The sequence below is a fragment of the Equus przewalskii genome, chromosome 15, assembly GCF_037783145.1.
Source record: "Equus przewalskii isolate Varuska chromosome 15, EquPr2, whole genome shotgun sequence".
Classification (NCBI taxonomy): Eukaryota; Metazoa; Chordata; class Mammalia; order Perissodactyla; family Equidae; genus Equus; species Equus przewalskii.
In genome coordinates this window covers 4,964,173-4,988,938 of record NC_091845.1, presented here as the reverse complement: position 1 = coordinate 4,988,938, position 24,766 = coordinate 4,964,173, and the positions used below count along the sequence as shown (strand labels likewise).

General features: G+C 45.0%; 1 protein-coding gene and 1 long non-coding RNA gene across 4 annotated transcripts in view; one reads left to right on the top strand and one right to left on the bottom strand.

Moving 5' to 3' along the window:
• Positions 1-8,029, top strand: part of LOC103551372 (uncharacterized) — a 73,664-nt gene extending 65,635 nt beyond the window's left edge. The window contains exons 4-6 of one of the 2 annotated variants that reach the window (XR_011526838.1): positions 530-801; positions 897-1,048; positions 5,468-8,029. This is a non-coding gene — a long non-coding RNA (uncharacterized lncRNA). The remainder of the gene's footprint in view (positions 1-529; positions 802-896; positions 1,049-5,467) is intronic. The other variant, XR_544993.2, reaches the window with a different exon arrangement.
• C15H3orf20 (chromosome 15 C3orf20 homolog) overlaps positions 1-24,766 on the bottom strand; it is a 90,108-nt gene that overhangs the window by 14,407 nt on the left and 50,935 nt on the right. Inside the window, exons 10-14 of one of the 2 annotated variants that reach the window (XM_070574644.1) lie at positions 24,551-24,674; positions 22,971-23,223; positions 5,962-6,265; positions 4,777-4,884; positions 3,210-3,352 (exon numbers count right to left, since the gene is read on the bottom strand). In XM_070574644.1, coding sequence (XP_070430745.1) covers positions 3,210-3,352; positions 4,777-4,884; positions 5,962-6,265; positions 22,971-23,223; positions 24,551-24,674 — 932 coding nt within the window. The remainder of the gene's footprint in view (positions 1-3,209; positions 3,353-4,776; positions 4,885-5,961; positions 6,266-22,970; positions 23,224-24,550; positions 24,675-24,766) is intronic. The other variant, XM_070574645.1, reaches the window with a different exon arrangement.

Here is a 24,766-nt window from a genome sequence, read left to right as displayed (position 1 = left end):
AAGAAGGGGGGTGAAAGGGGTGATTAGGCACGTGGTGATGGATTGTAATTAGTCTTTGGGTGGTGGACATGATGTAATCTACATAGAAATCGAAATATAACGATCTACATCTGAAGTTTATATAATGTTATAAACGAATGTTACCACAAGAAAAGAATAAAGCACTAAAAACAAACAAACAAACAAAACAAAGTCTGCTCTGCGTTAAACAAGACATGATTCCCACCACGGGATGGTGAGGGCCCCCCTCGCAGAGTCCTGATTGCAAAGCTGCTGGCCACTGTCCCTCTTGTAACAGAAGGACCCAGAAACCAAACGTCAGCACCCAGGCGCTACACCTCGATCTACACACTGATACTTCTGCCTTCTAAGATTTCGTTGCGGCGTAATAGTCTGTTGCGCTGGGACTTCCACCTCCACTGACCATAAACCTTCCAAACCTAAAGGTGAACATTTGTTCTTCCTCCCCAACCCCCTCCTGGCGGCTGAGCAGCTGCAAACCTTGATTCAGTCATCTCTCCCCGTCTAGGGCACAAGTGACCAGCAAGTCTTCCATGTGCTCATCCCGGTTGCGTATTTAGGCAAGAAGTGACCAGGCCAAGCACAGAGCCCTGCCCTTCAGGCTCTCCACCACTCACTGGGTGTGGCCGAACAAGCCGCTACCTGAGCCACACCTATCCCCCTTTCCACGAGGACATCAAGAGCTTTCACCCAGCGTCTTCCCGGAATCTGGATGGTCTAGGCCAGCAGCATGTCTCTCACTACTCCTCCAGTCACCCTGCCGGAAGATGAACCGGGCCGGTAGGTGGTTTTAAAACCCGTCCACAAATTCTTCAACAGTCCTCCCATCAGGAGGTGAGTCTCACTCCCCTCCCTTGAATGTGGGCTGGCCCTAGGACTCACATGCAGGGAAGGAAACGCTACACGTCTTACAAGGCCAAGTCGTAAAAGGCAACGCAGCTCCCACCTGGCTGTCGCTCTGGACACTCCCTCTTGGAACCCAACCGCCATACTGCGAGGAAGCCCAGACCACACGGAGAGGCCATGTGTAAGTGTTCCGGCTGACGGCCTGCAGTGACCGTCAGGCGTGTGGGTGAGCAAGCCTTTGGGATGACACCAGGCCCAGCCAACTTCTGGCTGCAACCCGAGAGACCCCAAGCAAGAACCACCCACCCAAGCCCAGTCAGCCCCCGACCATCAGTGACAATAATAACAAATGATTGTGTTGTTTTCCACCACTAAGCCTGGGTAGTTAGTTTCACAGGTCCAGATAACAGAACTGTTGCTATGGCAACAAGAATCTCTTGCAGAGGTCCCATTCCCTTTTTTCCGTGAGCGTTTTCAAACTGTCGACCTAACAGGCCATCTAGAATTAGGAAGAGTCCTTCGGGTTTACAGTTCAGGAATCTGCCCCTTTCCACTTTCCAGAACCTGAACCATCTATGTGTGTGTCGTCTCCTGATTCTTCCCCACCATTCCTCAAAAATTGTTGAAAACTGTTGTAAGCATACTATTGAGTCTGTTTAGAACCCTTGGATATAACAAATTAGGAGCCCAGAATTCATTTTAGTAATCATAATAGCACTAACAACTGTAATTTGTAACCTCTCAGTAAATGTTAGTGGTGCCAGCACTTCACATGTATCAACTCATCTAATCCTCACAACCCAACACACTGAAAACTATGCTTATTCTTGCTGAGGCACAGAGAGGGTGAGCAGTTTGCTCGGGTCACACAGCCACTAAAGGTGGCCAGATTCCTTTTTCCTGCCCCTTCGCCTATCTCATGTATAGGCTGCCCTTTCCCATTAAAGGTCATCCTCCTTTTGAGGATAGCAAAAGCCAAATAAGAGCTGCGTCTTTTTGTAAGTAGTTTTTGGCATCCCCCACTCCCCAGCTACCGCACCCCCAAGTGGCAGGCCAACCTTCCGAATGTTTCTGAAAAGTTGCTGGTCATCTTCGGCCTCAGCTCACCTTCCGTTTGGGCCTTCCTGATGGTGTGCTCCCTCACCCACTTAGGTCTTCGTGTATTTCCTACCTAAACCTGAGCAGCCCCTCTGCCTCATCTCCCCTCCTCCCGGGGACTGTCGAGGAACTCGTCTTCACGGGGCTCCAAGCCCTCCCTCTCTGGGTCTCTGGCCTTCAGGTCTCAGTGACTTTGCTCTCTGCACCTGTCAGCATCTGCCCTTCCTAATGTCCACAGGTTCCTCTGGCTCCTGTCTCCTCTGCTAAGTGTCCAGGATCCTGGGGTCACAGCGTGACCTCCACGATTCCTCCAGGGATGGCTTTCCCCCGAACCTCTTTAGGGTCAGGCACACATTGTGACAAGGTCCAAACTCAGTACTCTGGGGAGAGACTGGCATCAAGGCTCCTAGAAAGCTGAGGGGTCTGGTGCTGCCCAGACTCGGTGTGGTGGCGGGGTGCAGTCAGGCGGGCCATGGCTGCAGGCCGGTAACACTTTTTACACGCTTGCTCATCACTTTGCGGTTTATGAAACATTTCGGTACACACGCTTTCATAAGATCCTCACAACGGCCCTTGCAGGTGGGCATTCTTACCCTCACGGTAAGGGGGAGGAGAGTGAGATTAGCCCACGGTCACCCAGCAAGTAAGGAGCAGAGCAGAGGCTCCAGCCTCGTCTTGGGACCCCTGACCCAGTAAGCTTTTCACTGTACCTCCTGCTCAGGCATTCCAGAACCTGCTCTTATCTCCTGACGCCACCTGCACTGCGGCAACAGCGTAACCCCAGCTCCTGCCGTGACCCAGGCGCTATGCTTCTCCAGAGAGACAGCTACCTTTGCTCATCACGCCCAAGCCGGGCCCAGGTGGTGCTCAATGGATGGGCATCACCTGGCTGAAAAGCCAAGAGGCAGGCTGGGGCCAGCACGCGACCCTTGTCTACGTGGCCCTGCTGGGAGACAAAGGCGCAGCAGGACTGGGATCCACACAGGATGGGGCGGGTGTGGTGGGATAAAGGCAGGGGTGTCGCTACAGCCCCACCCAAACCCATCTGCATGACTCCCCCACAGAACCCGGCACTGCACAAACGCCCCCGTGGCCCTTTCCCCAAGTCTGTGTCCCGAAGACACCAACAGCACCGCCCCCTCGCCACCGCAGGCTCCCATTCCAGCCTCCGCGGCACCCGGCCGCTCCTCCCTCCCCTCCCCCCCACACTGTGCCCACCCCTCATCCACGGTTTCCTGTTTTACCTAAATTTGTAGTTGCCCGGCAGGAAGCAGCCCATCTTGCAGTTGTGTCGAGCCTGGTCGATCTGCTTCAGCAGATTCTTCCTGCTTAAGCCGCAGCCATTCAAAACGCTGCCCCCGAAAAGGAGCTTCCCCCCAGCAAACATCTGCTGACACACAGGGAGGAAACAGAGGGCGAGGCCCTCAGCACAGCAGCCCTGACTCTTGGGACAGGCCGCTGGCTCTCAGTGCTCGTGCTGGGACCCAGGCCTTCTTCTGTGGATGGAGAAGGGGTGTTGCCTTCCCTGAGTTGCCCAGTGAGGTGTAGCTGAGCCTGTCCCCAGTCCAGGTCCCCCAAGTCAGAGGGCAGACCCCCGTCCCAGCCTTGGCCCCTTGCCAGCCCAACCAGCTCAAATGCCGTTTCACACGCAAGCCCTCCCGGGGCCCCAGGCCTGAAGGGTGTCTCCCTGCTCAGAGGGCCCTTAGCCCACCCACCTCTAACACACTTATCCGCATGCACCAATCAGCTGGTCCCATGGGATGGGAGCCCCTTGAGGGCAGGGATCTTGTCCCATTGCTCTCTGAACCCTACCCTCCAGGTGTCAGTCTCCAACCAGTAGAGACCTCTCCAAAGATTTCTGTGTGACGACATCCATTATAGTGTTTTTTGCTATGGCCAAAACAAAAAACAAACAAACAAGGAAATAACCTAAACATGGGACAAAAGGAACACAGGTAGAGAAATGACACGACAGGCTCCTACACAGTGGTTAAAAATCACAATTTAAAAAGCAGGAGCTCGGGGCTGGCCTGGTGGCACAGCAGTAGAGTTCGCACGTTCCGCTTCAGCGGCCTGGGGTTCACCGGTTCAGATCCCGTGTGCGGAACTACACACTGCTTGTCAAGCCATGCTGTGGCAGGCGTCCCACATATAAAGTAGAGGAAGATGGGCACGATGTTAGCTCAGGGCCAGTCTTCCTCAGCAAAAAGAGGAGGATTGGCAGCAGATGTTAGCTCAGGGCTAATCTTCCTCAAAAGAAAAAAAAGGAAAAAGCAGGACCTCAAAGTCAGAAAGAAGACTAAAGAGCCAGACACCAAAATGTCAGCAGGGTGTGCCCCAGGGCTTCTGACAGTGTGGGCCAAGCAGGTGCCCAGTACCCACTTGCTGTGTGAACAAATGGGGCATGGGCTCAGCAGGAACCTGGCCTGGCTGAGAATGCAGGAATCTGAGCATGAAGCATGAAGAAATTTTCTAAATTGTATTTTCCAAATTTTCTACAATGAATATATCTGTTTTTATGATATGCTTTTTAGTAAAAAGTTATTTACAAACAAACAGATGAAGGGAATTTGGTTCTCCGGGTTAAGTGTCATCCATCCCTTCCGTCTCCTGGGATGGGAGACGCATGGGCTCTATGTGCTGTGTGACTCTCAGTCAGTCCTTCTGCTCTCTGGGCCTCAGGCTGGGCAGGGAGAGGGTCCCATGGGCCCCCTCTCCTCCCCCCTCCCACATCTGTGATGCCACACGGGTGGGGGCTGCAGGAGATAGGGTGGCAGCCAGTCAGCGAGTCCCTGCTGGGCCCCGGCTCACCAGAACCATCCCCTGCACCACACCATTGTTCTTCACCAGCAGAGGCGGGTCCTTCTGCAGGGGGCTGTCCAGGTCGTACCGCAGCAGGCGGTAGGGGTCATGCCGGCACTGCCAACAGAGAAATGAGTGCCCATCGCCCCATGCCAAGAGGATGCCCTCAGATTCCTGCATCACAGCCAGACCAGGTTCCCACTGAGTCCTGGAGGCTCAGACAACAACTCTCCCAACTCCTGCTCAACGGGCCATTCAGCCCCTGCGTGCATACCTCCCCTCACCATCCCCAGAGCATGTCCCTGGATCCATTTAGGGCCCTCGACTGGTGAAGGCTGTCATGGAGACAATTGCCCCCCACCATGTGACACCCAGAAGCCTGGCCCTCTGGGGTCTGCAGGACTAGACTGTTCCCTGTGCCTGTGAGAAGCCCTGCAGAGATCTGAAGGTGAACCACGTTCCCAGGTGTCCCCAGTCCCAGGATTCCTCCACCCCCACCCCCTGCTGGCTGCCCCTCCGGACACCTCCCAGTCATTAAATCCAGTGCCAGGACCTGAACTGAACCTACACCTCAAGGTAGGGCATGTCAATCCAGAGTAAAGCTAGTCTCTTTCCCCTCCTTTTTCCGGATGCTATGGATCCATTAATATGGCTAACGTGTAACGTGATGTTTTCTGATTTTTTCTGCCTTTTATTCCAGGTGCCTCCAGTTGTCCTGCCTGATCTTCCAGTTTAAGATGTGAAACTCAGACCTGCACCTGACATTCTGGCTGTCAGAGCAAGAGAAGCCCGGGAATGTTTCTGTTTTAACCAAAGACACGGGAAGGGTGGAAGCAGAGTCTCTGCAAAATCCAGCCCCACCCTCCAGGCCTGTCCTGCACTCCTCAAATCCCCCCGCCCACTCCTCCATCCGCTCCAGCGCCTCCGGCTGGCCCCCGTCCCCATCCACGCTGCTCGTGGCCGGGCTGGACCACTGTGCACTCTATGCTTATGAACAATTGTAAGGGAACAGTTAATAGCCCCAAGATACGCTAAAGTCAACCCCAAGTGCCCACCGGGCAGGGATTATATCCGTCTATACACAGATGGGCCAGAGCAGGTATTCAGTCAGCCCTGGCCCCCTGTGGGGTTCTTTCTCCACTCGCCTCCCCACCCCCAGACCCCGGGGCCTCCTCGGCTGGACCCCAGACCAACCTGGATGCAGGGCGAGGCGCGACCCCGCTGCTGGTGACTGTAGAGGGTGTTGAACAGCCACTGGAGCTCCGCCGTGCTGGTGGGGCTCTGGCCTGCCACTATCCCAAACACCAGCACCTGGGTGGGGTCCCGGGGCGCCGACAGGAAGTGCGCCAGCTCCACGTCAGACACCAGGGGTGTCTTCACCAAGCACTTGCAGCTGGCCCGGAAGTCTTCCTTTCGAATGAGCTTCCGCAGCACTAGAGGGCAGTCAGAGGGCAAGGCCTCCCCTCTGGTGGCGCAGTGCGGCGCTCTCGCCTTCCCTCTGCAAGGAGGAGCAGGTGGCCGAGGGCTCAGTGGGAGGGGTGCAGGTCCCTGCCCCCGGGCCCCCAGTCCCTGGTTCTAGACAGACAAAGATCCTGCTGCTGCCGAGTTCGGGCTCCAGGCGGTTGTATCCTGGCCTCTGCCACCAACCTGCATCACCACCTTGGATGGGTCCCCTGACCTCTCTGAGCCTCAGTTTCCTCAGGTACAAAACAGGCTCAACAAGCGACATGTTCATCCATCCAACAAAACTATGGAGTCATCTTGAATTCCTTTCTTTCTCTTACATCTCACATCCCACAATCTATCTGCAAGCCTGTCCACTCTACATTGAAGAAAGACACAGACCGCAAGCACTTTCCTGACCCTACTCCTAGAACATGGTCCAGGCCTCCATCATTTCTTGCCTGGATGCCTACCAGTGCCTCCTAAGGGGTCTTCTGCTTTCTCCTCTGGCCCCTCTGCAGTCTGTTCTTCACACAGCAGACTGAGGGATCCTGTCAGAACCCAAGTTACGTCACGTCACTACTCTCTTCCAAACCCTCCAGCGGCTTTCCACATTTCAGGGAACAAAAGCCAAAGTCCCTACAATGCGCTCCCGGGCTGTCCACGCTCTGGCCCCCTCCCTCAGCCCCTTGACCTCTTGCTCTTCTCCAACATTCTCACCTTTGCTCATTGCGCTTAGCCATTCTGGCCTCTGCTTATCCTCCACCCTCAGGGCCTTTGCTCTTGCTGTCCTTCTGCCTGACTGGCTCTTCCCCCAGATAGCCACACAACTCAATTTCTTACCTCCTTTACATCTTTATGCAAATGTCACCTTCTAAGTGGGACTTTCTCTGACCCTCCTGTTGGGAACTGCATGCCTCTACCTCCAACGCCCCTTCCCTTTCCCCGCCTGTTTTCCCCCCAGCATTGCTCACTATCTAACATTCTGTACATTTGCTTATTTCCTTTAGCTGTTGTACTTCTCCCTCCCACTAGAACGTAAGTTCCATGAGTTCATGAGTTCAGAATGTGTCGCTCAGTGGAGTAAATAGTAACCCTTGGTAAATAGCAAAGATTCAATAGAGACTCAAGCAAATGCTTATCAGGCACCTACCACGTACTAGACACTGTGCTGGGTTGTTGCAGGATCACGAGGGGCTGCTGTATTTAGATGAGAAAATATAAAGCACTACTAGACTTTATTCTCATCATTCCTGCCACCTTACATCGTGGTTAGCATTTCACAGCATCCACAGCCCTTGACACAGACATTGTCTTGGTTGTTTTTCAATAACCTGTATAATAGGCTGGGCAGAAACTCTTATCACTGTTTACAGGTCAGAAAGCGGAAGGCTCCCACCAGGTGAATGGGTTGCCCAGGTTCATAGGGTAATTAAGCGGCAAGGGCTAGGATGAGAAACCAGGTCGTCCTAACAAGAGCCATGCGAGTGACTTGCTGCTCATACTCCTTCAGAGGCTACTCGACACTAATGAAGACGTGCTAAACAAACTAAAGAATATCTCCTGTTCAAGAGCCCGAGCCTCTGGAGGGGAAAAGGTTGGACCTAAGGCTCATAACTTATACAAAGACAAATCCAAAATGGATCAAGCATTTAAATGTGGGAAAATTGAGCCAGAAAAGTTCTAGTAGAATATATGAGAGAAGCATTTAATAAATTTTGAGCAGGGAAGGCTTTTTCTAATTATGATTCAAAAGTCCAGAAGTCGTGATAGAAAAAGATTGATAAATTCAGCTGTGCAAAAGAAAAAACAAAAAAAACCCCTGAGGGGTGAAACCATCACTAGCAAAGACAAGAGACAAATGAAAAACTGGGAAACATATATGAAACTCTTATCACAGACAAGTGGCTAGTTTCCCTACTATGTAAAGAACTTTAAATGAATTAGAAAAAATTAATAATTCAATAAAACATGGACAAAGGAAGCGAACACACCATTCATAAAAAATTATATAGGAAGGATTGTTTTACTTACAAAAAGACAGTAGTGACGGTGTGGAAAATGGCAGCGTAGGGCACTCCAAAGCTATGTCCCTTCACTAAAGCAACAACTGAGCTGGAAAAACTGTCAGAATTATCTCTATCAGAGCTCCAGAAACTACTTTAAAAACACAACAATCAGGGAAATGCTTAATGAAGGAAGAAACTGCTAAATTTTGGTAAGAAAGTGTTGTGGTGTTTTAACTTACCTACCATCCCCCACTCCCCAGCTTGGTGGGATCCATCAGGGTGGGAGCCCATGTGCCTGGTGTGGCACTGGTCCCAGAGAGGGCAATCTGGACTTGCTCCCAGGAACTATGGTTTGACCTGTCTGGAGGCTCCCTGAGGGGTTGGCTAAGGGGCTTGCCTTTGTTTTGCTCACCTTGGAACTTTTGCAGGCGTGTAGCAGTCTCCCAGGCAGCGTTTGTCAAAAGCTTTTAAAGGAAAATATACCAGACACAACCTCCAGGTGCCCAGGATAACAGACAGGGCACACAGTAGGAGATCAAAATGTGTGGGAAGAAAGAGGCTGTGGAAAAAAATATATGCAGGAATAAAGGCTTTGAAAGTTTCCACATACACTAGGGAATCTAAAGGGGCACAAGAATGCCCAGGGTTGGAACCACAGTTAGAAAAGGCCTCAAAACACCCTAAGCTTTCACCTCTGGCTGACCCCTGGGCTCTGGGCGAGTGAGAAGTCAAGGCTAGAGCAGAGGTGTAAACAGCCTGCTGAGAGCACAGACAAAGTACCCCAACACAGAGTCGATCTGTAACAACTGGGAGAGGATTTGTTTGCAGCACTAGGTATTTAAGGAAGTCTCTGTCAAAACACTAGCTGACCACTAAGCTAACCAAACAGTCTTCAGTGACCACACGTGACAAAGAATAGTCTTAGACAAATAGTTAGGAAAAGTTGCTAAACAAACAAATAACTACAAACTGCAGCAAGCAGCAACAACAAACCCTGGGGAGAGGAGGGAATTTGACTTTCTGAGTTATCACATTATAATATTAAAAACATTCAGTTTTCAACAAAAAATTATGAGGCATGCAATGACACAAGAAAGTATGGCTTGTTCACAGGAAAAAAGAAATTAATAGAAACTGTCCCTGAGGAAACCCAGATATTGGACTTACTAGACAAAGATTTTAAATTAACTATATTAAATATGCTCAAAGTACTAAGGGAATTAGGGACAAGGAACTAAAGGAAACCAGGAGAACAAAGTTTCATCATATAGAGAATATCAATAGGAGATAGAAATTCTAAAAAGTAAGCAACCTAGAGTTGAAATGTACAATAACTGAAATGAAAATGAAATGAAAAATTCAACAGCAGATCTGAACAAGCAGAAAAAAGAATCAGCAAACTTGAACGTAGGCCAATTGAGATTATCCAGTGTGAGGAGCAGAAAGAAAAAAGAATGAAGAAAAATTAATAGAGCCTAAGACACCTGTGGGGCAACATACACATAGTGAGAGTTCCATAGGGACCAGAGAAAGGAGCAGTAAGAATACTTGAAGACATAGTTGACAAAACTTCTCCAGATTTGATGAAAGACAAGACTCTACACATTCAAGAAGCTCAACCAACTCTACGTTGGATAAATTCAGAGAGATCCACACTGAGACACACTATAATAAAACTGTTGAAAGACAAAGAGAGAATCTTGAAAGCAACCAGAGAAAAGAGACTCATCACATACAAGAGATCCCCAATAAGATTAACAGCCAATTTCTCATCCAAAAACTATGGAGGTCAGAAGGCAGTGGAATGCCATATTTAAAGTGCTGAAAGAAAAAAACCCCTATCAACCAAAAATTATATAGTGAGCAAAACTATCCTTCAGAAATGAAGGAGAAGTGAAGACATCATGGATAAACAAAACTGAGGGAGTTTTTCACTAGTTTTTCACTAGGCCTGCCCCACAAGAAATGCTAAAGAAAGTCCTTTAGGCTGAAATGGAAGAATACTAGACAGTAACTTCAAATTATATGAAGAAATAAAGAACAGGGGTAAAGATAACTACATAAGTAAATATAAAACCAATATTATATAGTTTCAGTTTGAAACTCCTCTGTTTTTTCCTATATGATTTAAAAGACAAAATATATAAAACAACAATTATAAATCTGTTAATTGGGCACACAATGCATAAAGATGTATTTTGTGACAATAATACCATAAGGGGAGAGGGATGGGCTATACAGGAGCAGAAATTTTGTATACTATTGAAGCTAAGTTAGTATTAATTCAAACTAAATTGCTACCATAATCCCCAGAGTAATCACTAAGAAGATAAACTACAGAAAAGGAAATGAGATGGAAATCAAAACCATATGTATTAGTCAGGGTTTTCCAGAGAAACAGAACCAATATGATATACATGGTTCTTTTTCTTCATTCCTTTCTTCCTTTGTTCTGTCCTTTCTTTCTTTCCATAATAAATTTCATCATGGATAAATATCTATATCTGTCTATCTATCTATCTATCTATCTATCTATCTATCTATCTATCTATCTATGTAGGTGTCTTTGTCTCTCTCTCTCTGAGGAAATTTATTATAGGAATTGGTTCATGCAGTTACAGAGGCCAAGAAGTCCCACAATCTGCCGTCTGCAAGCTGGAGACCCAGGGAAGCCAGTGGTGTAGTTCACTCTGAGTCTGAAGGCATGAGAACCTGGGGAGAAAATGGTGTCATTCTCAGACCAAGGCCAAAGACCTAACAACTGGGGGCTTCAATGCCTGAAAGCAAGAAGAGATGGACTTCCCAGCTCAAGAAGAGAAAGAGGGAATGTGTCCTTCCTTTGCTTTTTTTGTTTTATTCAGGATTCAGTGAATCCCTCAATGGATCGGATGATACCTGCCCACCTTGGTGGGTGTGGGCCTCTTTTCTCAGTCTACTGAATCAAATGCTAATCTCTTCCAGAAACAGTCGCATATACACACCCAGAAAAAATGTTTTACCCTTAGCCCAGTCATCACTCAGCCCTGTCAAGTTGACGCATAAAAGTAACATCACACCATAAGCTAAAAAAAGTCAACCACAAAAGTCAATAATCAAGGAATTGAGGAATAAAAAAGGTGTAAGTTTTAAAGAAAACAAATAAAGAAGTTTAAAGAAGTAAGTCATTCCTTTTTGGTAATTACTTTTAAATGTAAATGGATTAAAATCTTCAACAAAAGTCAGAGATTGGCACAATGGAAAAAAAAAATGGCACCACTATTTACGCTATACAGGAAACTCATTTTAGATTCAAAGACACAACTAGGTTACAAGTGAAAGGACAGCAACAAACATTTCAAGCAAACAGTAACCCAAAAGGAGCCAGGGTGGCTATACGAACATCAGACAAAAATAGACTTTAAGACAAAAATTATTACAGGAGACAAATGAAGCTTTATATATTAAGAAAAGGGTCACTCCCTCTAGAAATATAACAATTGTGAAGCATACACATATATCAGTAGAACCCCTAAATATACGAAGCAAAAACTGAGAGAGTTGAAGGGAGAAATAGACAATTCTAGAAGAATAGTTGGAGATTCAACACCTTGTTGTCAATAAGGGACAGGAAAACTAGACAAAAGAAAAACAAAGAAACAAACAACTTGAAGAAAACTGTAAACCAACTAGACCAAAGAGACATATATAGACCAATTAAATCAACTACAGCATAATACACATTCTTCTCAGGTGCACATGGAACATTCTCCAAGATAGACCATATATTCGGTCACAAAACAACTCTTAAAAAATTTAAAAAGAAATCATACAAAATATCTTCTCTATCCACAATGGAATGAAATTAGAAATCAATAAGAGAAGGAAATTTGGAAAATTCACAAATTTGTGGAAATTAAGCAACACATTCTTAAACAACAAGTGGATCAAAGAAGGAATCACAAGGGAAATTATAAAACACTTTGACATGATTGAAAACAGACACACAACATAGCAGAGCTTACGGAACGCACTGAGAGCGGTACTCAGGGGAGGGGTCTATTTGCAAACACCTACATTGAAAGAGAAGAAATCAATGACCTAACCTAACCTCACACCAGAAAAACAAAAGCAAACTAAGCCCAAAGCTAGCAGAGGGAAGGAAATAATAGTGATTAGAGTCAAGATAAAGAAAATAGGGAATAGGAAAACAATGCAGAGAAACAGTGGAACAAACGTTGGTTCTCTAAAAAGTTCAACAAAATTGACTAATCTTCACCTAGACAAACTAAGCAAAAAGAGAGAAGACTGAAATTACTAAAATCAAAAAGGAAAGTGGGACATTACTACTGGCTTTACAGAATTAAAAAGGATTATGGGAGGATATCGTGAACTGTATATTAATAAATTAGATAACCTAAATGAAGCAGACAAATTCCTAGAAAAGCCCCAACTCTAAAACTGACTCAAGAAGAAATACAAAATCTGAATAAGCCTCTGATAAGTAAAAAGATTGAATCACTAATCAAAACACTCCCCAACAAAGAAAAGCCCAGGACCAGATGATTTCACTTGTGAATTCTACCAAACACTTAAAGAACTATTACCAATTGTTCCCAAACTCACCTGAAAAATAGAACGAAGGGAACACTTCTTAACTCATTCTATGAAGCCAGCATTACTCTGATACCAAAGCCAGACAAAGACATAATAAGAAAAGAAAAATACAGATGAATATTCCTTATGAATATAGATGCAAAACTTCTCAGTGAAATACTACCAGACTGAGGGAACAGCTCCAGTTGCCTAGTGGTTAAGTTCAACACACTCCGCTTTGGCAGCCTGGGTTTGGCGTCTGGGTGTGGACCTACACCGCTCTGTTAGCAGCCATGCTGTGCAGGCAGCCCACGTAATAAGAAACAGAGGAAGATTGGCACAGATGTTAGCTATGGGTGAATTTTCCTCAAGAAAAAAAATACTAGCAAACTTGATCCAGCAGCATATTGAAAGGATTACACACTATTAGTAAGAGGGGTTTGTCCAAGGAATGTAAAGGTGGTTCAACATACAAAAAGCAATAAGCGTAATACATCATATTAATACAATAAAGAAAAAAAGACACAATCATCTCAATTGATGGAGAAAAAGAATTTGACAAAGTCCAACACCCTTTCATGATAAAAACACCACTCAACAAACTAGGATTAAAAGAGAACTCCTCAATATGATAAAGGGAAATTATGAAACACAGCTAAATCGTACTCAATGGTAAAAGAAGAAAGCTTTACCCCTTAGTAATCAGGAACAAGACAAGGATGTCCACTTTCACTATTTCTTTCAACACTGTACAGGAAGTTCCAGCTAAAGCAATCAGGCAAGAAAAAGAGATAAAAGCCATCTAACTTGGAAAGGAAGAAATAAAACTATTTCTATTCACAGATTATATAATTTATGTATGGAAAGTCCTAAAGAACATACACAGACACACTATTAGAGCTAATAAATTGAGCAAACTTTCAGGATAAAAGATTAACGTGCAAAAATCAATTATAGTTCTATACAACAGCAATGAACAAACGGAAAAGGAAATTAAGAAAATAATTTCACTTAGCATCAAAAAGAATCAAATACTTAGGAATTAGCTTAACCAAGGCAGTAAAAGACTTGTACAAGAAAAACTACAAAACACTGCTGGAAGAAATTAAAGACATAAATAAATGAAAACACATTCCACGTTCACGGATTGAAAGACTTACTATTGTTAAAATGTCAATACTCTGCAAAAGGATCTATAGATCCAAAGCAATCCCTATCAAAATCCCAATCAGATTTTTTTGCAGAAACACAAAAACTCATGCTAAAATTCATATGGAATCTCAATCTTCAAACAATCTTGAAAAAGAACAAAACTGGAGGTCTCACATTTCCTGATCTCGAAACTTACTGCAAAACTACAGTTATCATAAAGGTGTCACATTGGCATAATGACAGACATATAGACCTATGGCATAGAACACAGACCCCAGAAATAAACTCTCAGACATATGCCTAAATGATTTTTGACAATGGTGCCAAGACCATTCAATGGGGAAAGGACAGTCTTTTCAACAATGGTGCAAATATCTACATGCAAAAGAATGAAGTTGAACCCTTACCTAACACCATATATAAAAATTAATTCAAAATGGATCAAAGACCTAAATGTCAGGCCTAAAACAATAAAATTCTTACAAGAAAGCATAGGACAAAAGCTTCATGACATTGAATTTGGCAGTAATTTTAGGCAACAAAAGAAAAAATGGACAAATTGGGTTTCATAAAAATTTTTGAATTTTGTACATCAAAAGACACTACCAACAAAGTAAAAAGGCAACCCACAGAATGGGAGAAAATACTTGCAGATCATATATCTGATAAGGGATTCATATCCTGAATATGTAGAGAACTTCTAAAACTCAACAACAAAATAGCAAACAAGCTAATTCGAAAATGGGCGAAGGACTCAAATGGACACTCCTCCAAAGAAGACACACAAAGGGCCAATAGCACATTAAAAGATGCTCAGCATCACTCATCACCAGGGAAATGGAAGTTAAAACTACAATGAGATACCACCACACACCCATCAGGATGTCTACTATCAAAAAATCAGAAAACAGCAAGTATTGGCAAGGATATGAAGAAACTGAACCCTTGCGCACTGTTGGTGGGAATGTGGCCATTGTGGGAAACTGTATGGCGGTTTCTTTAAAAATTAAAAACCAGAATTACCATATAATCCAGAAATTCTATTATGGGCATATACCCAAAAGAATTGAAAGCAGGGTATCAAAGAGATGTTAGTACACCCATGTTCATAGCGGCAGTATTTACAATAGCTAAAACCTGAAGTGTCTATCAATGATGAATGGATAAGCAACCCAAGTGTCCATCCACAGATGAGTGGACAAGCAAAATGTGGTCTATACACACAATGGGATATTATTCAGCCTTAAAAGGAAGGAGTTTCTGCAATGTGCTACAACATGGATAAACCGTGAGGACATGACGATAAGTGAAATGTCAGTCACAAAAAGGTAACTACTGTATGATTCCACTCACTTAGAATCACTTAGACTAGTCAAAGCATAGAGACAGAAAATAGAGCGGTGGTTGCCAGGGGCTGGGGAGAGAAGGGAATAGAAGATTATTGTTTAATGAGTACGGAGTTTCAGTTTTACAAGATGAAAAGAGTTAGGGAGATGGATGGTGGTGATGGTTGCATAAAATTACGAATGTATTTAATACCTCTGAACTGTACAGATAAAAATGGTTAAGATGGTAAACTTTATGTTACATGTAGTTTTTACTACAATGAACAAATTGAAAGAGATACTATAAGAAGATGCTCAACTTCACTTACAATAAGACAAATACAAATTAAAACTATACTAAGGTAACATTCTACTGGTGAGAATATATATTGGTATAACGTTTATGGAGATTAAATTGGCACTCTCTCTTAAAATTATAAATGTGCATGACACTTGGTCTATCAATCCCATCTTTAGAATTTATTTACAGATATTTTTGTACAAATGAGGAAACTGAGGTTTCAAGAGTTTGAGTTACTTAGACAAGAAAGTCTTCTCCTAAAGAACAATTCCTATAACCTCAAGGCTTTAGGACGGTGTTCTCTGACTTGAAGAGTCTGAGCTTTAGGATCAAAGGAGCAAAGGATGCGGAAGCCCATTGAACAGCCCTACGAAAATCCACGACAATGGCTCTGAATGACTCCTGAGGTCTCCATCTGGGCCAGGGGCCCTGTTCACAGAGGCACAGATGCATACTGAAGTGCATATATTTGTAATTTGCACATTTATTCTAACCCCTCATAAACCTACTTTTCCCTCATTCTTTCCCATCCAAGTTAATGACACCATCATCTCTCAGTTATTTAAGCCAAAAACCTAAAAATCACCCATGATTCTTCTTTTTTTTCCCTATTCCAAACCTATGAGTTCTGTTAGTTCTGCTTCCAAAATGTATTACAATTATGTCTAAGTGTCCCCTTTGCCCTGCTACTACCCTCGACAGCATAGCATCAGTGTCACCGGGATTATTCAAGTAGCCCCCCAACTACTTTGGTGTCACTCTTTCCACCCTAAAATCGTTTTCCCACAGAGCAATCAGAGATGTTCCCCTTCCAAAACTGGCTGACTAGGGTGTTTTAGAGCAACTCTCTTGAGAAAAACGAGAAAAGTTCAACAACATATATTTTTAAAAATCTGTTTAAATGCCTTAAGAGATTTCACAGGTCAGTGAGAGTTTGCAGGATCAGGATCTGGAAGAAGAGAGGAACCAAGAAAGATGAGCGTGATGTTTAAGACAGCTCTACCCCTGAAGGCAAATGATTAGGCAAGTGAAACCTGGGGATGAGAGTCTGAGAAGCCGAACAGAGCTCCTGACATGGTCATGGGTTGGAGGGGGAAAACGGGAATTCAGGGCCCACCAAAGAAGATGGCCCTGGTAAACAATCCCAGCTTTGAGTTGAAGACCTGAAGGCTATAGCTGAAGAGTAAAGGCGAAACAGAGATAGCAAGCCCTCACAAGATTGAAACACAGCTTCAATCCCAACCCAGATGAGGGTGGTCGGGCCCTAGGCAAGGAGACATTGAAAGGGAAGGTGAGTCCTCTCTGAAAGAACATTACGTCACCCAGAGCCTCAAGTCATCTCTACATTTTTTCATACACAATATCTGGCATACACAAAAATGTCAGGTATATAAAAAGTCGAGAATTGACTGAACATAATGAGAAACAGCTCCATGGGGATATAGATAGTGCAGATGTCTGACACGGACGGTAAGGTAGCCACGATTAATGTATACAAGGAAACAGGAGACAAGATGAAGTTTTAGATCAGCAGAGCAGACAGTTAAAGAGCATTAGTGAACTGGAAGACAGGTCAGTTGAAATACCTAGACTGAAGTACAAAGGGAAGAAAAGGATGGAAAATAAAGACTAGAGGAAAAAAAACATGCGTGGAACTCAGTGAAAAGGTATAACTTGGATACACTTGGAGTCTCAGAAGGAGGGGAGGAAGAGGGAGAGGAAGAGGCCCGAATGGGGAAGGGGGAGGGGGAGGAAAGGAGAGAGTGAATATTTAACGAAATAACGGCTGAGAATTTTCCAAAAATCAATGAAAGCCACGGATCAAGAAGCGCTGCAGAGAGGATAAATACAATGGGAATCACGTTTGCGCACAGCACGGAAAAGCTGCTCACTAAGGAAAGGCCACTAACTGAAGGTGGAGAGCAAAAGAGCCAGAGGAAAAAGACCCTTACCTTCAAAGGAGCAACGATAAGACTGAGAGCTGACTTCAAAACAAAAACGACAGAAGCCGGAAAACAACAGAAAGACATCTTTAAAGTGCTGAAAAAAAATAATTGCCAATCACAGGAAATATCGTTCAAAAATGAAAGTGAAATAAAGAAATATTAAGGCAAAAAAAAAAAAAGGCATCAGCAGACATACTGGAGGAATTCTAAAGGCAGACCCTCAGGCAGAAGGGAAACGATCCTAAAATGGAAGCATAGAGAAGGAAGACAGAAGGCACAAATAAATATTAGTTAATGTAAAAGCAGGTGTCACTGCCTGTTCTACAGTCATTTAAAATATCGCAAGAGGACATTTTGAAAAACTTTATTTCAACATACTTAAATATTTAGATGAAATGGTAAATTCCTAGAAAAATCCAACTTACCAAAACAAACAGAAAAAAAAAAATGAAGATCTGAATAGTCCTATATCTATCAAAAATAAAAGTTTTAATTAAAACTTCCACTGAAAGAAAATGCCAGGGCAGATGGCCTCACTGGTAAACTCTAGAAAATATTTAAGGAAGAAATAACCCAAGTGTACACAAACACCAGCAGATCGTAGAAAAAGAAAAAATAGTTCCCAGACTGTTGTAAGAGGCCAGTCTTACAGAACGTGACAAAAAGGGAAAACTGTCGGCCAATCTCTTTCATAAACACAAGCACCAAACTCCTAGATAAAATACTAGCAAACCAAATCTAGAAAAATATAAAAAGGGAATATATTAAAACAAAATTAGATACGTTGGGAATATAAGATTGGTTGAACATTTGAAAGCCAATCAGTAAAATTCATCACAATAATAGAATAAAGGAAAAAACAGGATCATCTCAATAGATGCAAAAAAGGTATTTGATAGAAGTTAGTATGTGTTTATGATAAAAACTCTTGGCAAACTAGGAATAAAAGGAAACTTCTTTAATCTAATAAAAGGTCTCTATAAAACACAGTATAGTGGAAAAAATACTAAAAATTTTTCCTCTAAGATGAGAAGGAGGCAGGAATGCCTGTTATTACCGCTTCTGTTGACTGTTGCATTGGGGGACAAACCTGTGGAGTTAGGCAAGAAAAGAAATAAAAAGGTATACTATTTGGAAAAGAAGAAATTAACCTTGCAGAGAACAAGTCTGTGTATCCAGGAAATCCAAATAATCTACTGATAATAAATGAAATTGAGCAAGATCACTGCAAAAAAAGTCGGTATGTAGAATTCAATTGTGGCTTCCAGTTTTGACCAAGATGGAGTAATGACACCGCAGTTTCCCTCTACCACTGACTACGACTAAAAACTCTGGACAGAATATTTTTTAAAGCACCTGACGACTTTGAAAGGTAAACAATAGCAGGTAGATTGTGGGAGGGGGAGCAGGGAGTCAAAAACTTGAGGAAGGATCAGTATGGCGGTGGGGACTTTCCTGGCCTTATTCTTTTTTCCTTCCTATATATCCCAGCTGGACTTGACGGTGAACCGAATCTGGAGAACTGGCCAGTGGAAGCAGTTAACAAAAACTCTGAGGAAAAACATTCTTTCTAGCCGAGGGACTAGCAAAAGAGGTCCCTGTGATCCTAGGAGTGTGGAGAGAAATCCCTATTTCCTGTTTTCTCTCTCCTGGCTCTGCCACATGGCCAGTACTCGTAACAGAAGTGCACTGCTGTCACAGTGGCAGCAATGGCATGGGCACCTAAAGACTGAGGGAAAATGTGTCCTTTCTGAATAGAGGAACCAGGAAAAGGGGCTCCTCATGTGCAGAGTGTGGTTAGAATCCATAATATTTTAAAACTCTCTCTTCTCTTGACATTTCACCCTAAGGGCAGGCCCAGTTATAAAGAACTATGTGATATATAATAGCTATAACTCTGAGAAATTCCTCGCTTTTTACTAAAAGATCAGAAGATGAGGCTCCTAGGAGCTGGAGAGTGTGGTGGAAATCCTGTGGAGGAGAGAGCAGAAGGGGCTCCCCTATTTCCATGTCTGAACTGACGTAAGTCCTGGGCTCACACCCTAGATGCGCATACACAGAACATCCCTAGAAAAGCACAGCAGAAGCTCTGAGAACTTAACTACCATTTAAACCACTACCCCAGTTTCAGAGTAACGTCTGAGTACACAGGGAAGAGCCAGACCTAAACAACACTGTAAAGACTTTTAAAATCAGACAGATATTGGAACTCCACACCCAGAAGCCAAGACAGAACTTGCAGTCTGAACGTAAGCACGTTGATTGTTTGCCAAACCAAATCAACATTTCCCCAGAGGATTTTAAAAGAATCTAGAGTCTGACAACATAATATACAAAATGTTCAGGATATAAACCAAAATTACTTGACGTACCCTACCGCAGGATAATCTATCAAATATGTTGCTGATGAGAATGCATAATGGTCCAGCCACTTGGGAAAACAGTTTGGCGATTTCTTATAAAGTTAAACATACATTTACACATGACCCAGCAGTGCAACTCGCACGTGTTTACCCAAGTGAAATGAAAACCTATGCTCACATAACAACCTGTTCTGGAGTATTTATATCAGTTTTATTCATAATCACCAAAAACTGAAAACAATCCAAATGTCTTCCAATGAGTGAATGGATAAATAAATTTTTGCCCATCTACGTCACATAGCACATGCAGAAATGAGTTAGCATAGAAAGCCTGAGGCTGCTGTCTTTAGAAGAACCTGCTTACAAGGTTGGCCCTTGGCTGGTGTCCGAGAACTGGCACTGGAACCGTTTCTAACACTGTGTCTGGACGGTCTGTGTGAACAATGTGATTTATGCTGAACTCCTGCTTTCCTTCTGGCAGTCTGGAATTTTGATATTTGTTAGGCAGAGAGCACCCATGTGACCAGCACCCAGCAAAAACCTTGGGCTCTGAGTCTCTAGTGGGCATCCCTGGGCAGAAACATTGCACATATGTTACTACACTTTTCAGCGCTAGAGAAAGGAGTATGCTTGGTGTTTCCCCTCACAGGAGGGAGACAGCATATGAAATCTATCTATGGATTTCTCCAGATTCCACCTGCATCTTTTTCCCTTGTGGATCCTATCACGCATCCTTTCACTGTAATCAACTTTATCTGTGAGTTAAACTATATGCTGAATCCCATGAGTACTAGCAAATCTCTGAATGTGGGGTGCTGTTGGGGCCTCCTGAAACGGACTACTCGGCAATAAAAAGAAATAAACTATTGATACATGTGACAACACGGATGAATCTTGTATGCACTGTGCTAAGTGAAAGAAGCTACATAAGACTCAAAAGGCTATACACGGTACGATTCCATTTACACGACATTGTGGAAAACGCAAAACTACAGCGGCAGAGAGCAGGTCAGTGGTGGTTAAGGGTTAAGGAGAGGAAGACTCTGAGTACAAGGGGGTGGCAGGAGGGAACTTCAGTTTTAGGGGGAGAGGTGATGGAACTGCTCTGCATCCTGTATATCAGTACTTATTATAAAGCTATAATAACTAAGAGAGTTTGGTGTTGGTAAAAGGTTGGACAAATAAGGTAAAAAACAGAGAGGCCAGAAAAATGACCTTTGATTTATAATCTAGAGCCCCTTGATTTACGACAGAGTTTGCAAAAAAGAGCTGAGGGAAAATTACAGTCTTTTCAATAGGTGATGCTGGGTCATATATATATATATAGGAATATTTATAAATTAATAAAAATATTAAACATATGTAAATTAAATATATATGTTAAAATTATACATAATGATAATAAAACTTGGCCCCTACTTCGCATCATACACAGAAATCATTTCCAAGAAGAGGATAGATATAAACGTAAAAGTTAAAAAAACTACTAGAATGAAACTTTGGAAAATATCATCATGTTGTTTGACATATTCGTAGACAGGAAAGTTCTTAAACGGGATACAAAAAGCTAATTAGAAACAAAAAGATTGAAAATAGGATATTAAATTTAATAACTTCTGTTCACCAATAAACACTGTTACCAGACTAAAAGTGGGAGAATCATTTCCAACACATATTACTGACAAAAATCCTGTATCCATGATATATAAAGAACTCCAAAAGATAAATCAAGAAAAGCTGAACGACCAGTAGAAAAATGAACAAGAGAACTAACACGCACTTTGCAAGAGAGAATATCCAAAACGGTCAATGACGCATATTCTATGACGGCACTTTCACACCAGTCACAATCAACCAGAAATCAGACACATGCAAACAGCAGCACAGTCTGTGATTACCAAATCTGTAAACACCCCAAATCCCCATCAACTCTAGAATGCATAATTTTAGGTGTACTCATACAACAGGTTATCACACAGCAATGCAAGCGAGCATCTACTGTTACAAGCAACAACGTGCATAAATCTCACTATTGCAACGTTGAGGGAGAGAAGCTGGATGCCAAAGAATACATACTGAATAGCTGCATGTAAACAAAGTTAAAAACAATAAAAACTAATCTATGATGTTAGCAACCTTCCCTTTGCGGGCAGGATGGGGTGAGTGGTTGGGGCGGGGAGGGGACAAGAAGCCACGTCTAGGGAGCTAGTTAAAGTTAAAATATAAATGTATACATTTTATGTTTCTTAAAAGTTTAAAATAAAACCCCATAGATCAGAAGATGTCACTTCCCGTCTTAACGTTATGGAACGGCTTCCTACAACACTAGCGAGGCTTCCTGGTCTGGCCCCTGCCTACCTCTCTGTCCTCAGTTCGCATCATTCTCCCCACTTCATCACGATGCTCTGGCCACGCTGGTCTTACTTTCCCTCACACATCCAAACTTGTTCTTGCCTCAGGGCCTTTGTACGTGCGCTCCCCTCTGCCTGATGCTCCTGCCCCACCCATCTCTGTGGCTGCCTATTTCTCATTCTTCAGGTCTCCACGAAAGCACTGTCTCCTCAGAACTGCCTTCCCCGACTCGTCCACCTAACGCAGCACATCCTGCCCCCTTCCCAGTCACTCTCCACCCCTGTGGTTGGCCCGCATTTTCTATAAAGGGCCAGAGCATAAATGTTCCGGTCCTTACAGGCCAGATGGCCTCGGTCACAGCTCCTCAACATTCCACCCCAGCAGGAAAGCCGCTCTGGGCAATATGTAAGGATCATGAAAACTTCTTTTGATTTCCGCCCCCCACAAACACTTAAAAACATAAAGACCCTTCTCAGCTTACCCATAAAAAGGGCCCGCCGCGGGGCCAGGTCGGGCACGGCTGCCGGGTGCCAACCTCTGCTCTAACGCATCACCCCGGTTACTTTCTCCTGGCCCTTGTCACTCCCTTGATGATTCAGTGGTCCCTGTGTTTCTTTTCCCTCTCTCCCCACCCCTAGGATTTCAGCTCCGAGACGGGGAGGCCTCACGTTTTGGTCACCGGGTTTACCATCCATCACGGCCCGACGCGGGGAGGTGGGGGGACGGGACGGTGGAGCCACCTGGGCACGGCCGCGGCTTTGGCTTCAGTCTGGATGGTCTTCTTCCGAAGGCGCCTCACAGGAACACACACGGAGTCTTCCCTCACAGACTCCCCCGCGGAGGCTTCGGCTCGGGTCAACTGAGACTGTGACGACAGGACTTCCCCCGAGTGCCGACTGAGCTTGGTACCCTGCTCCAGATGGGGCCCGGATTTTATCCTGGCTCGGCTGATTTCCGTCTCTTCCTTCACAGTATATTCGATGGTGAACAGGCCTGTCGACAGAAGACACTGCCGTCACCCTCTCCCGGGGCCTGGCCTGCCCTGCCTGCTGTGAGGCTCTGCACACTGGAGCCCCTTCAGTTCATGGCCCTCTCTACTCCTTGCCTCTTGCACATTTTCCTGCCGGGCTGCCTCCCCTGTCCTCTGGCACAGTGCTCCAATCCTAGCACTGCTGGCGATCAGCATATGCGGGTGAATGTCAGAACGAGCCCATCTCATTTCTCTTCATTCCTCAAGACCCAGCTGAGATCCCTCCTCTCCCAAAGGGCCTGTGTTTCCTTCAGTTTCGTGTCTTCCATAGCACTCAATGCAGAGGCTGGGTACACGATGCATCCATGCTGTTCCCTCCCCTGAGAATGCTGTTCCCTGTGTCTCCAGATTTAAGTCATTTCCATCTACTTTCTTTGTTGTAGTGTATTTATTTGTATTCTTGTTTTGCTTTCCCTACTAGACCAGAAAACTTCTGAGGCCAGGGACCTCTTATTCCTTCCTTCACTCACCAAACAGTTATTGAATGCTGGGTGCTGGGTACACAGAGACAACCCCAAACAGGGTTCCCTGCCTCTGGGAACTCCTAGCGGGCAGACAGGGCAGATGGGGACACAAAGAAATGTTCACAGTGCGAGGTAGTAAGACTTATAATTAGAGCATGCCGAAAGTGCTGTGAGAGCCAGGGGGAGAGTGCGGTCCTGTCTGCGGAGGGAATCAGGGAAGGCTCCCCAGAAGAAGGGCACGGTCGAACCGAGTCTTCCAGGGACAAGGAGAAACTCCACAGGGAGGCCGTGGGGGAGCACAGCCCCTTCATGCCCAGCCAGGCATGGAGCGGGCGTCAGTGTTCCTTTGTCCCCAGGCCCACCAGCAGTGAGGAGGAGAGCCCAGATGTGGGAGGGGTCCCGAAGCCACCCACACTGGCCCTGGGGGACTAACAGGGACTTTGTCTCTTCTCCTGAGATCTTCCACGACAAGGAGAGAGGAATGGGGCTGCAAACAGATGATGGACGATATGGGTGATGGAGCTGAAAGGTGGACGAGGGGTGGGCGTAGGGACAGACAGAGATCCGGAAAGATGATGAGAGGCCCAGGAAACAGGACAATCACATGAAGACATTAAGGACACACGGGAGAGCACTCGCGAAATGAAGTTGGTGAGGGTCACCATTATCAGCCGTGTGGCCTTGAGCAAGTCCCCTCACACTCTGAGCCTCTTCGTCCCATCCACCTCCCCAGGGGGGAAAGAGCTGTCCCTGGAGGCGACTTGTAGGTGACCCGAGACTTGGGAAGCCATCAGCTAGGCTGTCACCCACCTTCTTGCCCCCTTACCTGCCGCCAGCAAGACAGAGTTCATGAACTGAGTCACCGTCTTCTGGAACCGCCGCTTGATCTCCGCCAGGGCCCGGCACAGCCTAGCCGTCTTCTCGTCCATGTTGTTGATTCTGTGCGTCAGCTGGGGAGAGGCCAAGGGGCAGGGGCCATTGTCACCTGCCCTGCCAGGGGCTGTCTGCGCAGCCCAGCGTCACCCAGGCCTTGCTCCAGCTT